Raw genomic sequence first — 13,982 nt, forward strand, 5'->3', positions numbered from 1 at the left:
CAGCTGTGGCTCCAGCAAACATCAGCTGATACTAGAAATTAATATTAAATAAATTCTAACAACAGCTGATCAAGCTTAAACGTGCTGCTGTTGTTTAGCGCGACATCCGCTGGTTTCCTCTTTCTGGGGCAAAGTGGGCGATAAACAAGCAAGAGAGCCGATCAGCTGATCATTGATCAGTTTCATGATTGAAGTAGCCACAGGAGAGGGAGGGGAGAGAAAGAGAGAAGAAGAGGCAGCTGACAGCGTAAAGACACAGAATAACTCCAGCTTTGTGTCTTTTTTTCATTGTAGCTGAAGTCCGGGACAAACTGTGTTCCTTTTCACCTCAATACGAAACGCGAAATATTTTCTCTGAATACAGACGATTCCGTTTTTTACGGGACGATTGGCAACTCTACTAACTAACCTTATGAATAAAATAAAGTTCACTATCAATAACATCAAAGCACCCACCCAGCTGTATAGAAACTCCGTCATGCTAACTACTACCCAGTACGAAAAAGTGAGCACAACGAAAATAAACTCCACCTAAACTTGGTTTATATCTGACCCAGATAGACTGCAGGTCTTCTTACCTTCTTCTTACCTGAAGTTCAGTTCACCTGACACTCGGACCTGCGGCCGCCTCAGGTCTCTCCTCCTCCTGCCTCTCTTTCCCTCATCCACCTGCTGGCCTCTGTGGAAGCTCCGCCACAGCCACCACCAAACAACTGAGTTATTTTTACACATCGACTAGCATCTGGCCAATCCACCACCTTTCATTGTTTATACCGTTACAAAAAAAAAAAAAATCATCGGCCCACAAAAACAAAAAATCACCATCGGGCCCACCAGGCATATGCCCGGTAGGCCCGATGGCCAGTCCAGCTATATCTGTAAGTCTTTGCTGTTGGTCACTTTACACTCCCTGGTATCATTGTGTGTTTGTTTGCTTTCTTTTGGGCAGGAGTTCACACGTCTGTTGGTGTAAAAAGCGCGAGTAAGGACATGTGCAGCTAAAAGCCTCCTCAACCTCTTGTTGGTGCCGTGTTTCACTTCAGCATTTAAACTCTGAGAGGTTTCTAATGCAACTGTAAGGAGTGTGTCTAAGTTTCACACATGCCACTTTCTGCCCTTCTGGTGCTTTCTGTTGCCACTGGTTTAGGTATTCCTGGAGAAATAAATATAGTTATGTTGATCAAGAATTAACAGCAAAATCAACAAGGCCAATATAAACTCATAGTATCAGCATGTGTAACATTATGTAACAAAATGTTATACCACCATCAATTAACATTGAGGCTACAATACAAAGTTGGCAGAAGTTGCACCTGGTGTGGTCTTCTGCTGCTGCCGAGGTGCTCTTCGGTAGATTGGCAGCTTGTGAAAATTCACATCAGCCAGTCTGGCATCAAAAACCATGCTGCGTTCAAAGTCACTTCAAATATTCCATAGATAATTTTGACTATCTTGGATGTTTTGAGTCCTGACACATGGTGGCAGTGCTGCGCTGGGATATGTCGGCAGCTGATTATTAATTCTGATATAACATGGACTCTTAGTGGGCGTTATGGTGCTTTTTAAATCCTTAACTCTTCTTTACTTCTTACCCGACTTTCCTTTAATGATGTCATGCATCTGGAGTGGCTATTTGTACACTGTCTTTTAAAAATCTGAGGACATCAGAATTGGGGACTACACTGACACCCGGTGGGCAAAAGACAGCAGTTAGCACAACCAATCAAATAGCATAAACAACACGACAAAGGAGGCCCCGCTACAGTGTGATTACACAAAATCCTTTATTTCAAGGATCCAAGAGCACATTTCAACACATGGCAGACTGCATTTTTTTGTTTTTTAAACACATGTTAACGCACAACTACAACTTCCAGTGATTTAAAAAAAAACAAACAACAAAATAAAGTCTGTGTGCATTAAAAAACAGCACAGGGAGAGTTTGGTTTAATTTAAACTCAGATTTTTAAAAAAGAAAGATTAAATCTGTGGACAAAGTGGGTTTTAGCAAGTGAAACGAGTGATTTTAAAGTCTCCAAATGCTGAGAGCAGAGCAGGTCTTTGCTCATCGTTATGGCACCATACTGCTTTGAGCTAACGTGTCTTCAAACATGACATATAGATAAAACACACTGAGACTCTTAGGGACAATATTCATATGACAAGGAATCATAAAATGCTTTTCTTAAAAACTACTTTCAGTGCAAGAGCTTGTCAGAGCTGTGATTACAAAGCAGTGATTGAACAACACCATTATAAACACATCTTATACACACACACAATTAGTTTTTCAGGTTGTAAATAGCCTTGAGATCTCATAAAGTTTTTTTTTCTTCCATACAGCGTGTCAGTGTGTGATCTGACTACTGATTTTAAATGATCTGCTTTAAGAAAAATCTGATCGTAAGAAAAAGTCAGTAAGAAAAGGAAAAAAACAAAAACAAAGAGGAAAATCTATAAATGCGTTTCGATTGTTGTCGGCTGACGTGAGCAAAAAATCGCTTCTAAGCAACTTTCTGTGGCGAGTTCAAAGCTTCGTGATTCACACGAGATATTCAGCAACAGAGCGCCTCTTTTGGTTTCTGAGTCAGTGCTAAATGCTAAATGCTGTCCCGTCTGCCCTCCAGCTGCTCTTAATATCTCCGTTCATGTCATGTCACCGCTGAGCTAATATATGTCAAAACACAAAGCTAAAATAATGATGTTGTGCCCTGCCACATTATACGCACCGAGACAAAACCTGTCAGTGTGTCTTGAAACGGCTCTCTTAAGGTGCAACAATGCCTTTCAGCTAGTTAGTGAGCAGCCAAAGGAAGTCCACAGCCTCAAGTGAAGCCAAAACCAGTTCAACTGATGTCTAAAGGTTTTATAATTATACATAATTAAATATGTAGACTGATCTTGATTTAAAAAGCTGCACAAAGAATGCTAAAACTGCATGGAGAAAACAAACAGCAAAATGCTGACTTTAAGTAAAGGTTCTGTAATTTTGTTAAATAATACGACGTAAAATGTTCAATTCAATGGAATCTACTCAAAAGAAATTTCTGTGATTAGTATACATTCAGTTTATACCAAGCACACTCCTCAATGAAGCAAATAAACCTTTTATTTTATATATTTCAGTTGCATTCGTACGTTGTGTTTATGAGGTCAAAGATTCATTTTTTCCACAACTTTTCCACATTTTTATTTCATGACAAACTTTCGTCGACGTGAGTCAACACGACAGGAAAGCTTTCCTTGTTGCCTCCTCCACTTTATGCTTGATTTAACATTTCTGGGGAAGCTTTTATTACACTTACAGTAACATAACGTGTTAACGTTGTACTCCACTGCGTGGGTGAGGAGGTTCACTCACAGTGAGTGAGTGAAGAAAGGAGAAACTATAGAGGTGCTGATTAACAGCGGCAAAGACTCTCACACCGAGCTGAAAGGAAACTAGGGCAGCTGAAACAGGTGAGTGACTCCAGGACAATTTTTTTATTGATTGTATTTATCTTGTTGTTTTTAACATTTCACCGATTCAGTACATTTATATTTTAATTTTACAAATCCGGGAAAGCAATGTTTAAGTCAGGCGCTACACTTTACGTGCTCGTGATTCCTGTAGAGTCCACTTGGGTTAATTTCATCATCAAATAGTGAGTGTTAGGCTCTACCCAAGAGTTTTTTGTGACTTCTTTACATTATAATACAACAGCTACTCACATGCAGAGTACTAAAACATAATCATAGCTTGTATTAATTGTGTATTAACTCATTCACTGCCAGCCATTGGCAGTGAATGAGTTAAACCCATTGACTCATTCACTGCCATTGACGGCTATAGACGTCAATGGCAGTGAATGAGTTAATTTTACCCTCGTATCAGACGCATGAAATTGGCATGTCACAATTACATTTCTTACAACTGAATTGAGGTTTTTATTCTTACACTGTTACAGATAAAAATAAGTTTTTAGCTATGCTGCAATATTTGTATTGTGCATTGTCCATATTGAGTGCCCACCAAGGGTGTTTTGTCCTACCACCACACAAAAATCTTTTTTTAAAGTATGTTTTAATTGGCCTAAACTTAAAATAGACTTATTTTAAGTTCAGGCCATTTTTCAAACAGCCAAAATCAGTTTTGTAGATGTAAAAATTCAGTTTTAGGGTCTTCCGAACTTGAATTACAAACAAGAATGTTGCAGAGTGCCCTCTAGTGGACAAACTGTGCAAGCTTAACACTCATAGCATGGTTGAAGGGTGTTTCTTATTTAATTTTCATTTACAGGTTGTCTTAAATACTGATACCAGCTAATATCAGCCCTGTGATAAAACGCTGAGGCACCAACCAAAAATCCTGATGGTTTCACAGACACTTTATATCGTGTGAGACAAAAACTTTGGCTTTAGTTTTCATTTTCCTTTTGCTTCATGATTTGAAATCACACTTCAAAATTCATGCTTTGCAAATTTTGCAAACAGGGATGAGAGGAACGGTAAAAAAAAAAATGCTACTGTCTGTGAAGTTTCTGGATTTAAACTAGGGCTGTCACAATTTCCAATAACAATATTTTTGTGATGCAAGAACATTTTGTTTTTTTATTACTGTGTGTTGTTTAACATAAAACACATACAGCCCCAGTTTAACCCTCTGATCATGCAGACATATTGATTACTATCACTTTAATAACTTCTTCAGTTCCAGTTAATCTGACATGACATGAACGCAGTGGGCTGTAAGCTTTGACGTAAACTGCCTTCAGAACAGCTGGATCGCAGTCCCTACAGCAAGACAGACACTTTTTCTGGTCGGCTGTACTCGAGCTGTACAACATGAAGATGACCACTGTAATAATCCTCTACGTTTCTTATATCACGTCCATGTGTCTAAACCCCTCTCCCCTTACTGATCATGGCTGAGCCCGACTCTGCTGGACATTTCTTCCTGCTAAAAGGGAGTTTTTCCTTCCCACTGTCATCAAGTGCTTGCTCATAGAGGCTCGTCTGACTGTTGAGTTTTCTGTGTATTATTGTAGGGTCTCTACCTTACAATATAAAGCACCTTGAGGCAACTGCTGTTGAGATTTGGTGCCATTAAATTGAATCAACTTTATTTGGACCAAAGCACCGTAAATGATATCACAGTAGTTCATCCTTTGTGTAATTTTGAGCTGAATGCATTGCACATGTAAACTAATGGCAGCTTTCGTAGGTCAAAATATACCTGAAACATTTAGGATTTGCTTGATCAGCAGAGGACATTAAGGCCAATAAGCTGAAATAGTCGGGGTTCCTCTTAACCTTTCTCAACATATTTTAAAACACAAAAAAAAAATCTAATTTAAAACAACATCAATAGGAAAGAAATGCTTATTTTCCCAATATGTAGCACCAGGGGAAAAAAAAACTACTAACCCCACAGTTGATCTACATCTAGGTGACAAAACGAACACTGATGTTTAAATAATCTGTTTGTTTCTCTGATCTGACGTCACAGCGTTTTCCATAAATGAATGGCTCAAAATGTTTGCATTAAAATATACTGCAGATTGTATATGATTAAAGTCTTCACCAGTGGTTTTAAATGTTTCAGATGACTTCTTGTGACCAATTTTCTAAGCACACCACACCATGAGCTTTAAGCTAAAATGTTTCCTACTTTAAAGGCAGCTGTTGGTTTGAGTTTGCTGAGAAAATGCAGTTTAAGTCGAGCTGCAGACTCAAGGCTTTACAGGAGATTTGTTTTTTGGGTTTTTTTTGGTCAACACATCATCATCAGTTGTGGTGAATTAGCTCTCAGAGGATTTAAAGACTTTAACCTTCACGTTACCCAACACCACAAAAATGTTTCCTGGATTCATCAGCCTATTTTCCTACAAAGTTTCATAGTTTTGACAGGAATTATTCACTAGTGTGGCAAAGATAATGGAAAGCATGATTTGTTCTATGTTCGAATTTGATGCTCTGATTTGATCTGATCTTCTCTGTTTTGAAAACCATTATTCAGTCATGAGAGTGTCTCTCCACAAAATACACTGACTTAAAAGCAACTTTGTTGCAATAAGACAGTCTGCAATCAGTCTGCAACTGAATGGGGTTAAGTTGTCAATTACATGCAATCTGCAAATCATTGATAAAAAGTTCTTCAGGATTGTTACTGAATTAAATTATTTTAATTTTACTTACTCCTTAGACCTTTTTCATTAATAAACATTTTATTCTATTTATTTTTTGCTTTTTATTGTATTTTATCTGACCTTATTTTATATATCTTTATTTATTATTTCATCTGTTTTACTTTCATCATGTCCAAAGACCATTTAAAATTTCTGTTTTACTTCATCTGCTGCCTTTTTATTTTATTTTAAAATTGGCTAACATTGCAAGCTAATGTCTTATTACCATCTCGTCATTCATCAATCAAGTACATTAAACTGCACTGAGCTGCATGAAAGATGCTATACAAATAAAGATTCGCTGACTGATTGCTGTTGCTTGATGCAGCATATGTGATATTTTATTTTTATTAATGCTCAGCGTGTAAGTTTTGGTCCTTCTCAACTACCATAGCGATCACTTCTCAAAGCTCATGCTCAAAGTGTTTGCCTGTATTTATTTTATTACTTGAATATTTGTATTAATTTCTATATTTTTCAAGATATTTGCATGAATATAAAGTGGTGATCAAAAAGGTTTTCATAGGAACAAGCAGGATAGATTCTATCACACTCAAGTTAATGGAAGTTAGGTTAATGGGTACAGTAAATTATTACAACTATAAACGTGTGTGTATAATTAGCTGTTATGCTTCTAAAGCATCTCTAATTAGTGTAACTGAAGCTCCGACATATTATAACAGAGTTCTTAACATAAAAAAATGAACTGAAATGAGTGTAATTAATAAACCCCCCAAGTCATTTTAATCAGGAAAAACAGCTCAGTGGTTTGAGAGTTAAAGTCTTTTAAACTTGAAGATCATTTCAGGCTGAACCTAAACCAACAGCTGGGTGTGCATACAGTTAAAAAAAATAGCCGGCAGTACTTGAATAGTTCAGTTTTCACATTATGTGCCACTAAAACCGGCCTTTTTGTTTCTTATTTTGAGCACCAAAGAGAGATAATAAAGATAAAAAAAGTGCAGTAATTGAGTGTAATTGCGTCTTCCACTTATTTTCTGTTCGATTAACTGTTTACACACCGGCCACAAAGTGATGAGTTTTGGCTTGACAGCAAAAACCCAGTTGCGGTCAGATCGTCAGGACCACATGTTTGAACCAGATGTGGACACTTTCAGAGAGAGCTCGTCCTCTTCCTCTACCAGAGGAGATCTGAGGTTTTCTGAGCAGCACAGGTGAGATGAAACAAATGCTATTAAAGAGAAGCTGATCTGAAGTCTTTTTAGTTTGCATCCTTATAAAATCATGATTGTCAAATGCAGACACAGTCTGTTTTTCCTCTTCTCTTTTCTGTTCTACCTTCTCAGAGGAAAAATCCAGATTTCTGGGAGTCCTGAAGGGCAGGAAGTTCATCTGGGCATGGGACTGGGATGTCGCCTGTGGCCACTGCGTTCCCGTTGGACATCAGACACGTCCTGACGTACGCCGTGCTTGCGGCTCCAAGGAGGCAGCCATTCTCCAGCTGAGAAACAACACAACAGGGTCACACTGTAAGAAAAACACACTAATTTCTGAGAAAAAGGGCACAGTTTTAGAAAAAATGTATCTCTCCCCAAACAACCAATAACAAAACTAGAAAAACTGTCAAATGTCCAAAAAAATGAAGTAATTTCTAGAACTGGCAGGTGTCCAAGAAAAAACTGTCTCCAAGAAAAGAACTCCATAACGGAAAGATATCGATTCACTTTTCAAGGTTAAGTTGAAAAGAAATGTAAGTAAAAATGGACAATAGCAGATGTCTGTGTGAAAGTGCTGCAGTTTAGTGAATTACACAGCTAGCTACATATAGAAACCCGTGCTGGAAGGATGAGTCGTTCTGATGAAAACAAATTTGTTGTCTGCTTTACTCACATGAATGAAAAGAAGTGTTGGTGGTGTTCTACTCACTTTTCTTATGAGTTGTAGAAGGCTTTAACCTCATTCATTATTGTTCATGTTAATTATTTCTTTTCTTCAGTGGTCCAAACGTGCTGTAAAACCGTGTAATCTGTTCACAGCAGAGCTGTGCCTCTCTCTGGCTGCCTCGCCCTCCCTCCCCCCTCCTCACTGCATTCGCAGCATTAGGTAATGATGACAGTCAAATTGTAGGTCAGTGCCGCTCATGCTTGACTGGTCAGCCTGCCAGTATTTTTCTTTCAGCGACAGCCACTGACCCTGAAGAATAACAGCAGAGGCTGAATGGGGAGGGGATGAATGGATGCCTGCTGGGGTCGTCCATCTCTGGGGCATCCCGACCTTATTCTATTCATTATTGTACTCCTTCTCACTGCCGTCGCTTTGCTGCTCTGTGCTCCTGTTTCATCACATCTCTTTTGTCATGTCTCAGTTTGTTTTTTGGCTCCAAACACCAGCAAAAAGCTACTATGACAACTACTGAGCAAATTTCAACAATGCAGTATGTCACAAAATCATTAGCACTGGAGCAACATGCTACGTGAGCCCTTTTTCTGTCACACAGGCTTCACGTTGGGCTTTTATTGCCAAGTTAACAATGCAGACTTGTTATAAACCTTCAAGCCTAAATCTGGCAGCGCCAACTGGCGAGGTCTCATTCCCTCATTATGTTTTACAATGGGAATTTCTCTAGACCTCCAACTTGTACTCCAATAGATCAGTGTTTTTAGGACCTTTCTCTGCTCTGCTTAGTTATTACTGGAAAAGGGTTTGGTTGGACTTTAAAGACAAGTTCCCGTTTCTCCTGAACATTTTTGGGTCTCATTAGGCAATTTAAATGATGTTATGGGGAGTTGAGTTTAGAATTGGCTGTTGTGAGTCTAACAGGATCCAAACATCAGAATGCCTGCACTGTTTTAAATACCAACGTCTCAAATAAAACACCTCAAAATAATGGATTTTATTCAGGCTTTTATAACTACTAGCTGGGTATCTAACTCGTGAACAGTAAAAACAGTCTTGAAACTCAGTTTAAGGCTTTTCTCTGCAACACGTGACAGTAAAGTGTCATGTTCCTACCTTCATTCGTGGAGTAGCATTCATTATTTAACACCATAGGTGAAAGTGGTGAACTCTTACTAAGCTCTTAACAACACACTTACATTTCAAGATTTAACTATGGAAAGATGTAAGACTCAAACTTTCATTAACCCTAACTCTCATGTAGCATCAGCTAAAATACCTGAGAGACCAGCGTGGCCACTCTGAGTGAATCTGGTGACAGCCAGTTCATATCATTAGTTGATAAAGTAGTTTAAAAATGGCCAGTTGCTCAGGCCTCAGACACACAGGCCTTGAGGCACGTTGGCAACCATCTGGCAACCACCAGTTGCACTGGAAAAATATATATCCCTCAACTTGTTGCGCGTGGTTGCTGGCAGTCCCTGTGAAATTGATTGCTAAAGCCCCGTTCACACAGGCCTAAAGACTGCTTGGTAACCACCTTTCGCTAGTGGTTTCTAACAGTCACTAGCAAGAAAGAGGTCAATTGTGATTACTTTGGTTGCTAACAGGTTACCAAACTTTGACTGCAACCCTTCAGTAAAAGTTGTGTCTTACCATCTTAATTGTGCCTTAAGCAACACAATTAGAGCAACACAACTTTACTTTGATGGCAAATGTGCTCATGTTTTCAGACAAGACTGTCTTCAGAGTCAGTGTTGGTTAACTAGTGACCGAACTCCTTGTGGAAAACAAAGAGTCTAAAATTAAGTCTTGGCAGACACACTTTTGTACTTCCTCTGGCTGCAACAATGAGTTTTACGTTAAAAACCAAAGACTTTCGGGAAAGATCTTTCACTCTCTGTGTCTTAAGCAGTAAGCGGTTTGCTTGGCTAGTTGCACTAAAACAGGAAAATCCACATGTTACCCGTAATGTTAGAGTTTGTAAGGTACTTTATAAATGGGGACTGTGTGAAGGAAACAGAACCAGAAACCAGGACCAGAAACTGGTTCTGAAAATAAATTTACGTTTGATCTGGAACAACTAGCTGGCTAACCTTAGCTAGCTTTGTTTCCTGTTTGTGTTGGAATCATCAAAATCCCACCAACAAATTAAGATCTGTACAAAGTCAGACAGACAAAGGGTTTATCCTTCAGGTCTCAATAGTGCCTGCAGTAAAAGCACACACTGTAATCCAGCGTTAACACCAAGCCCTTCAAACACATTCATCACAAATAAAAATAACCTTCCTAGTAAACTAGCCCTGACTCTAACCTTTCACTTATCCCAACTCCCATTGACTGTTTTCTTAGGCAGTGCTGCTCTGACCCATCTATCCCTTGTCTTATTTACATGGGATGTCTGATCACATCATCACAGTGTACTCTGAGCTCCATGCCAGCCCGCAGCCTTTGTGCGTTGGCTTGGAAAAAAAAATCCATGGTCATGACAGTGAAAGAGAGCAGCACAAGGCTAAAGGGTTGGAGTTTCTAGATTCTGCGGCCCTGGATTTGTTGATGGTCAATGATATTTGAGGGCATCTTCAGGCCTTGTGAGCTGGCTGTAGTCACAAACCTAACTCCCACAGCAAACAGGTCTGAGGAGAAGTAGCCACTATGGACATCTGAGGTTAACTAATGAAAGGTACCTACTAGCTATCTTTCACAGTATTTTCATTATCTGACAAATATGGCTTAATTGTACTAACAGACCATCCAAGATGTCGATGCTCCAGTTAGGCTGAGTGTAAGCCTTGTAGTTTATTAGTCTGTTACTTGGCATTAACTAGCAGATATCCGTTTTTATCCCGTCTGTTTTTTTTCTAATTTTGGATGCTAACCAAGCTAGCTAGTGTTAGCTGATAACTCAGTACATAGTTGTCTCGTCCACTACGGCCACTTCTGGCTCAGAGAGCCATGCAAATCTCTCTCTCTCAAATATATATATATATATATATATATATATATATATATATATATATATATATATATATATATATATATACACACACACATATACTACACACTACGTATACTACACACACATCTATGATTATGATCTATTTGGGTCATGCGATTAACCTTCTGGCTAATTCAGTTTCAGGTTGAACCTATATTTCCACAGTCTCTCACCTTGCTGTGAGTGGAGTCTTGGGTGGCAGCAAACACACCGTAGGTCTCTAAGGATGGTACACTGTGCGGTGGCTGTGTCAGGACCAGTAACTGCTCCAGCTCCTCAGTCTGTTCATGCTTATGGTGTCCCAGCAGCTGGTAGGGCTGCACAGTGCTCACCAAACTTTGACAGACCTCCTGTAACGTAGAGTCATTTAACACTGCGCCGTCTGTGCCACTGACGCTGTAATGTTGGTGTCCAGCAACCACGCTTGGGGGAAAAGCTGAGAGTCCATTTGGGATGCAGGACCCGTTTAAAGTCGGTCCGAGCAGATTATTCTGGAAGCCAGACAACAGAGTGCTCTCACTGCTTACCTGCAGGTACTGGAGGGGGGCAGAGAGCTGTTCCTGTTGCAGCTGCCACTGTGGAGCGTTCGCATGTTTGCTGTCCAGCTCCGTGGCTTTGTTATGGTTGGTGTGATGACGGTTGTGGTGATTCCCCGTCCGTACCACCCAGTGACTGTCAGGTCCCCCCGTCACTGGTCCAGCAGTCAAGCACACCTGCTGGGAGACACTTTGGGCAGAATCTGAGTTTGACTGGTGGTTTGAGGACCCAAATCTGCCTGTGTTCACCTGTTCCTGCCTCTCGCTCGCACCCTCCAGAGAGTCGTGAATGTAGGAGAGGATTTCGTTGTTGGTGAGAAGGTCACTGAGAGTTGGGATGTGATCTGGGTCCAGTTCCACATGCATCATCCTCTCGTCCAGCAGCAGCCGCTCCAGGTCCTCGGCATTTAGGCCCAGATTCTCTAGGGCGCTGAACAGTTCGCTGTTGGAGCATGTTTCCTCTCCATCGAGAGACAGAGAGTCCAATGTGGTCAGAAGGGGGTCAAAACTGGAGGTTTTGCCGTTGCGTTCCCCTGGCGACTCCTCGCTAGAGACGACATACCAGCTGTCACCACTGAACAAAGCACCCAGACCATCAGCCCTGCTCTGCTGCTCACTGAAAAGAGTGCTGTGGTAGGACACTTTAGGCTCCGTATCTGGCTGGCATACGTATACGGACTCATCCTGACTCATCAGCGCCCCCAGTAGGGACTTTGGGTCCAGCTCATCTGAAGAGCCCTTCTCTCCTTTGCTTTTCTTGGACTTGCTGCCTCTGGCTTTGCCCTGGAGCGGGTCGGAGAAGCCGTGCAGCGGATACCCAGTTTGGTAGAGCAAAGCCTCACCGGTGGCAAAGGTGAAGGGGAGATGCATAGATCTCTTCCTCAGGTGTTCCCCTCCTTCTTCGTCCCTGTGAATGAATCCATTAGAGAGGAGAAATAAAATAAAGAAGAAGAAGAAAAAAAAAATCACACTGGAATCAAGAAACACTCACGCCAAAGGCCTCTGAGTGGCGATGATGTAGTCTGGCTTGCCGTTCTTGTAAATGAGCCGGGCGTTGGCCTGGACCCACTTCCACCTGTTGTCCTTGGTGAGCAGCCTAAAGACGGTGAGGCCGCTCTCACCCGTCTTTATCACTGGAAAGACAGAGGACACGTTAGAGCCTCTGCTGTCTGCACACACTCACTCACTAATGCTCCCTTAGCTTAGCAGGACATGCTGCCGATGCTGGTTTTGGCTACATGTACATGTTACACGTGCTGTTTGCACACAGCGATGCGACGCCAAAGCTTCATTTTCATGAGTTCCTCATCTTCCACGGCCTGTGCTCGTGTAATCGAGGTGCAGCTCGTGTTTCTGAGCTTTCTAATGTCAAAAACAAGGGCGAGACTACAAAACCAGCACAAGAGTTTTTTTAAATTATTTTTTTAAAAACTTGCTCTGAAACAATTGCTGTTTCTGAAAAATATTTTTAAGCTTGAACCCACACAGAGAAGCTTCAGAAAGTCAATAAACAGAAGAGAGAGATGGATAATTTATTTTAATTAAATAACAAAGGGATGGATCTGTAAAGTAACATTTAACATTGAACTGTAAATTTTCTTCAAAGCAGACTTGCTGCACAAATACCAACATGGATATATGTGATGTAAACACTGGCATTTTCCCGAGGGTACAGAGAAAAGGATCACCACTCAAACATACACTGTGGAAAAGAAAGAAAAATAAAAAAAATATTACTTGGGGAAAAAAGAATTATCCCCTGTATTGCTCACACAGTGCTGGTTGGATAAATTCAAGGGTGATATCTATGAAACTTCAACTAAAGTAATACATGCCCCTCTTTGTCCCTTTGTTGTCCTCAAATACTTACAGGTAAAATGTGACAATAGGAAAGAGATACAGCTGTTAGGTTTATAGATCCCTGAACATCTGATTGCTCTGGTTTTTTAAAAAAAGTATCAGGGGGAGTGGACACAGCTGGATTATGAGACACAGGTGAAGCTAATGAAAGACAATGTGTCTGGGGAGGAAGTAAAATTAAACACTAGATGCTAGAGATGAGAAGCTATCAAAATAAAACAGGAAGTCAGCGCTATAACTGATTAGGGAACTGCACACAAAAGACAGGAAACAGAGGGAACACTCAAAAATTAACATTCACACTCGAAAATTACAAGTAAATTATGATAGAAACCAAAAAACCCCCAAACACTCCAGAAAACATAAAAATGAATAAACAAAACTAAAACACCAAACAAAGAATTCATCAGTGCTCAAATGTTCAAAAACCCACAATCAGACCTAGGATGATTACAATCTGCCCCGCCGATATATCGATATAAGACACTGGCTGATATATTGGTATTGACATTTTGAAGGTGTGATAAACAAAAAAGTAAAGAAGAGACAGGAGAAACAGCCTTT

The 13,982-nt window shown here is 40.3% G+C and overlaps 1 protein-coding gene across 3 annotated transcripts in view; it reads right to left on the reverse strand.

Moving 5' to 3' along the window:
* Nucleotides 1-2,388: 2,388 nt before the first annotated feature.
* ahr1b (aryl hydrocarbon receptor 1b) overlaps nucleotides 2,389-13,982 on the reverse strand; it is a 68,178-nt gene continuing 56,584 nt past the window's right edge. For 2 of the 3 annotated variants that reach the window (XM_076879794.1, XM_024798730.2), the window contains 3 exons: nucleotides 12,550-12,691; nucleotides 11,196-12,465; nucleotides 2,389-7,629 (listed from right to left, as the gene is read on the reverse strand). In XM_076879794.1, the coding sequence (XP_076735909.1) occupies nucleotides 7,471-7,629; nucleotides 11,196-12,465; nucleotides 12,550-12,691 (1,571 nt within the window). In that variant the 3' untranslated portion in view covers nucleotides 2,389-7,470. The remainder of the gene's footprint in view (nucleotides 7,630-11,195; nucleotides 12,466-12,549; nucleotides 12,692-13,982) is intronic. The other variant, XM_024798731.2, reaches the window with a different exon arrangement.

The sequence above is a fragment of the Maylandia zebra genome, linkage group LG23, assembly GCF_041146795.1.
Source record: "Maylandia zebra isolate NMK-2024a linkage group LG23, Mzebra_GT3a, whole genome shotgun sequence".
NCBI classification, from domain to species: domain Eukaryota; kingdom Metazoa; phylum Chordata; class Actinopteri; order Cichliformes; family Cichlidae; genus Maylandia; species Maylandia zebra.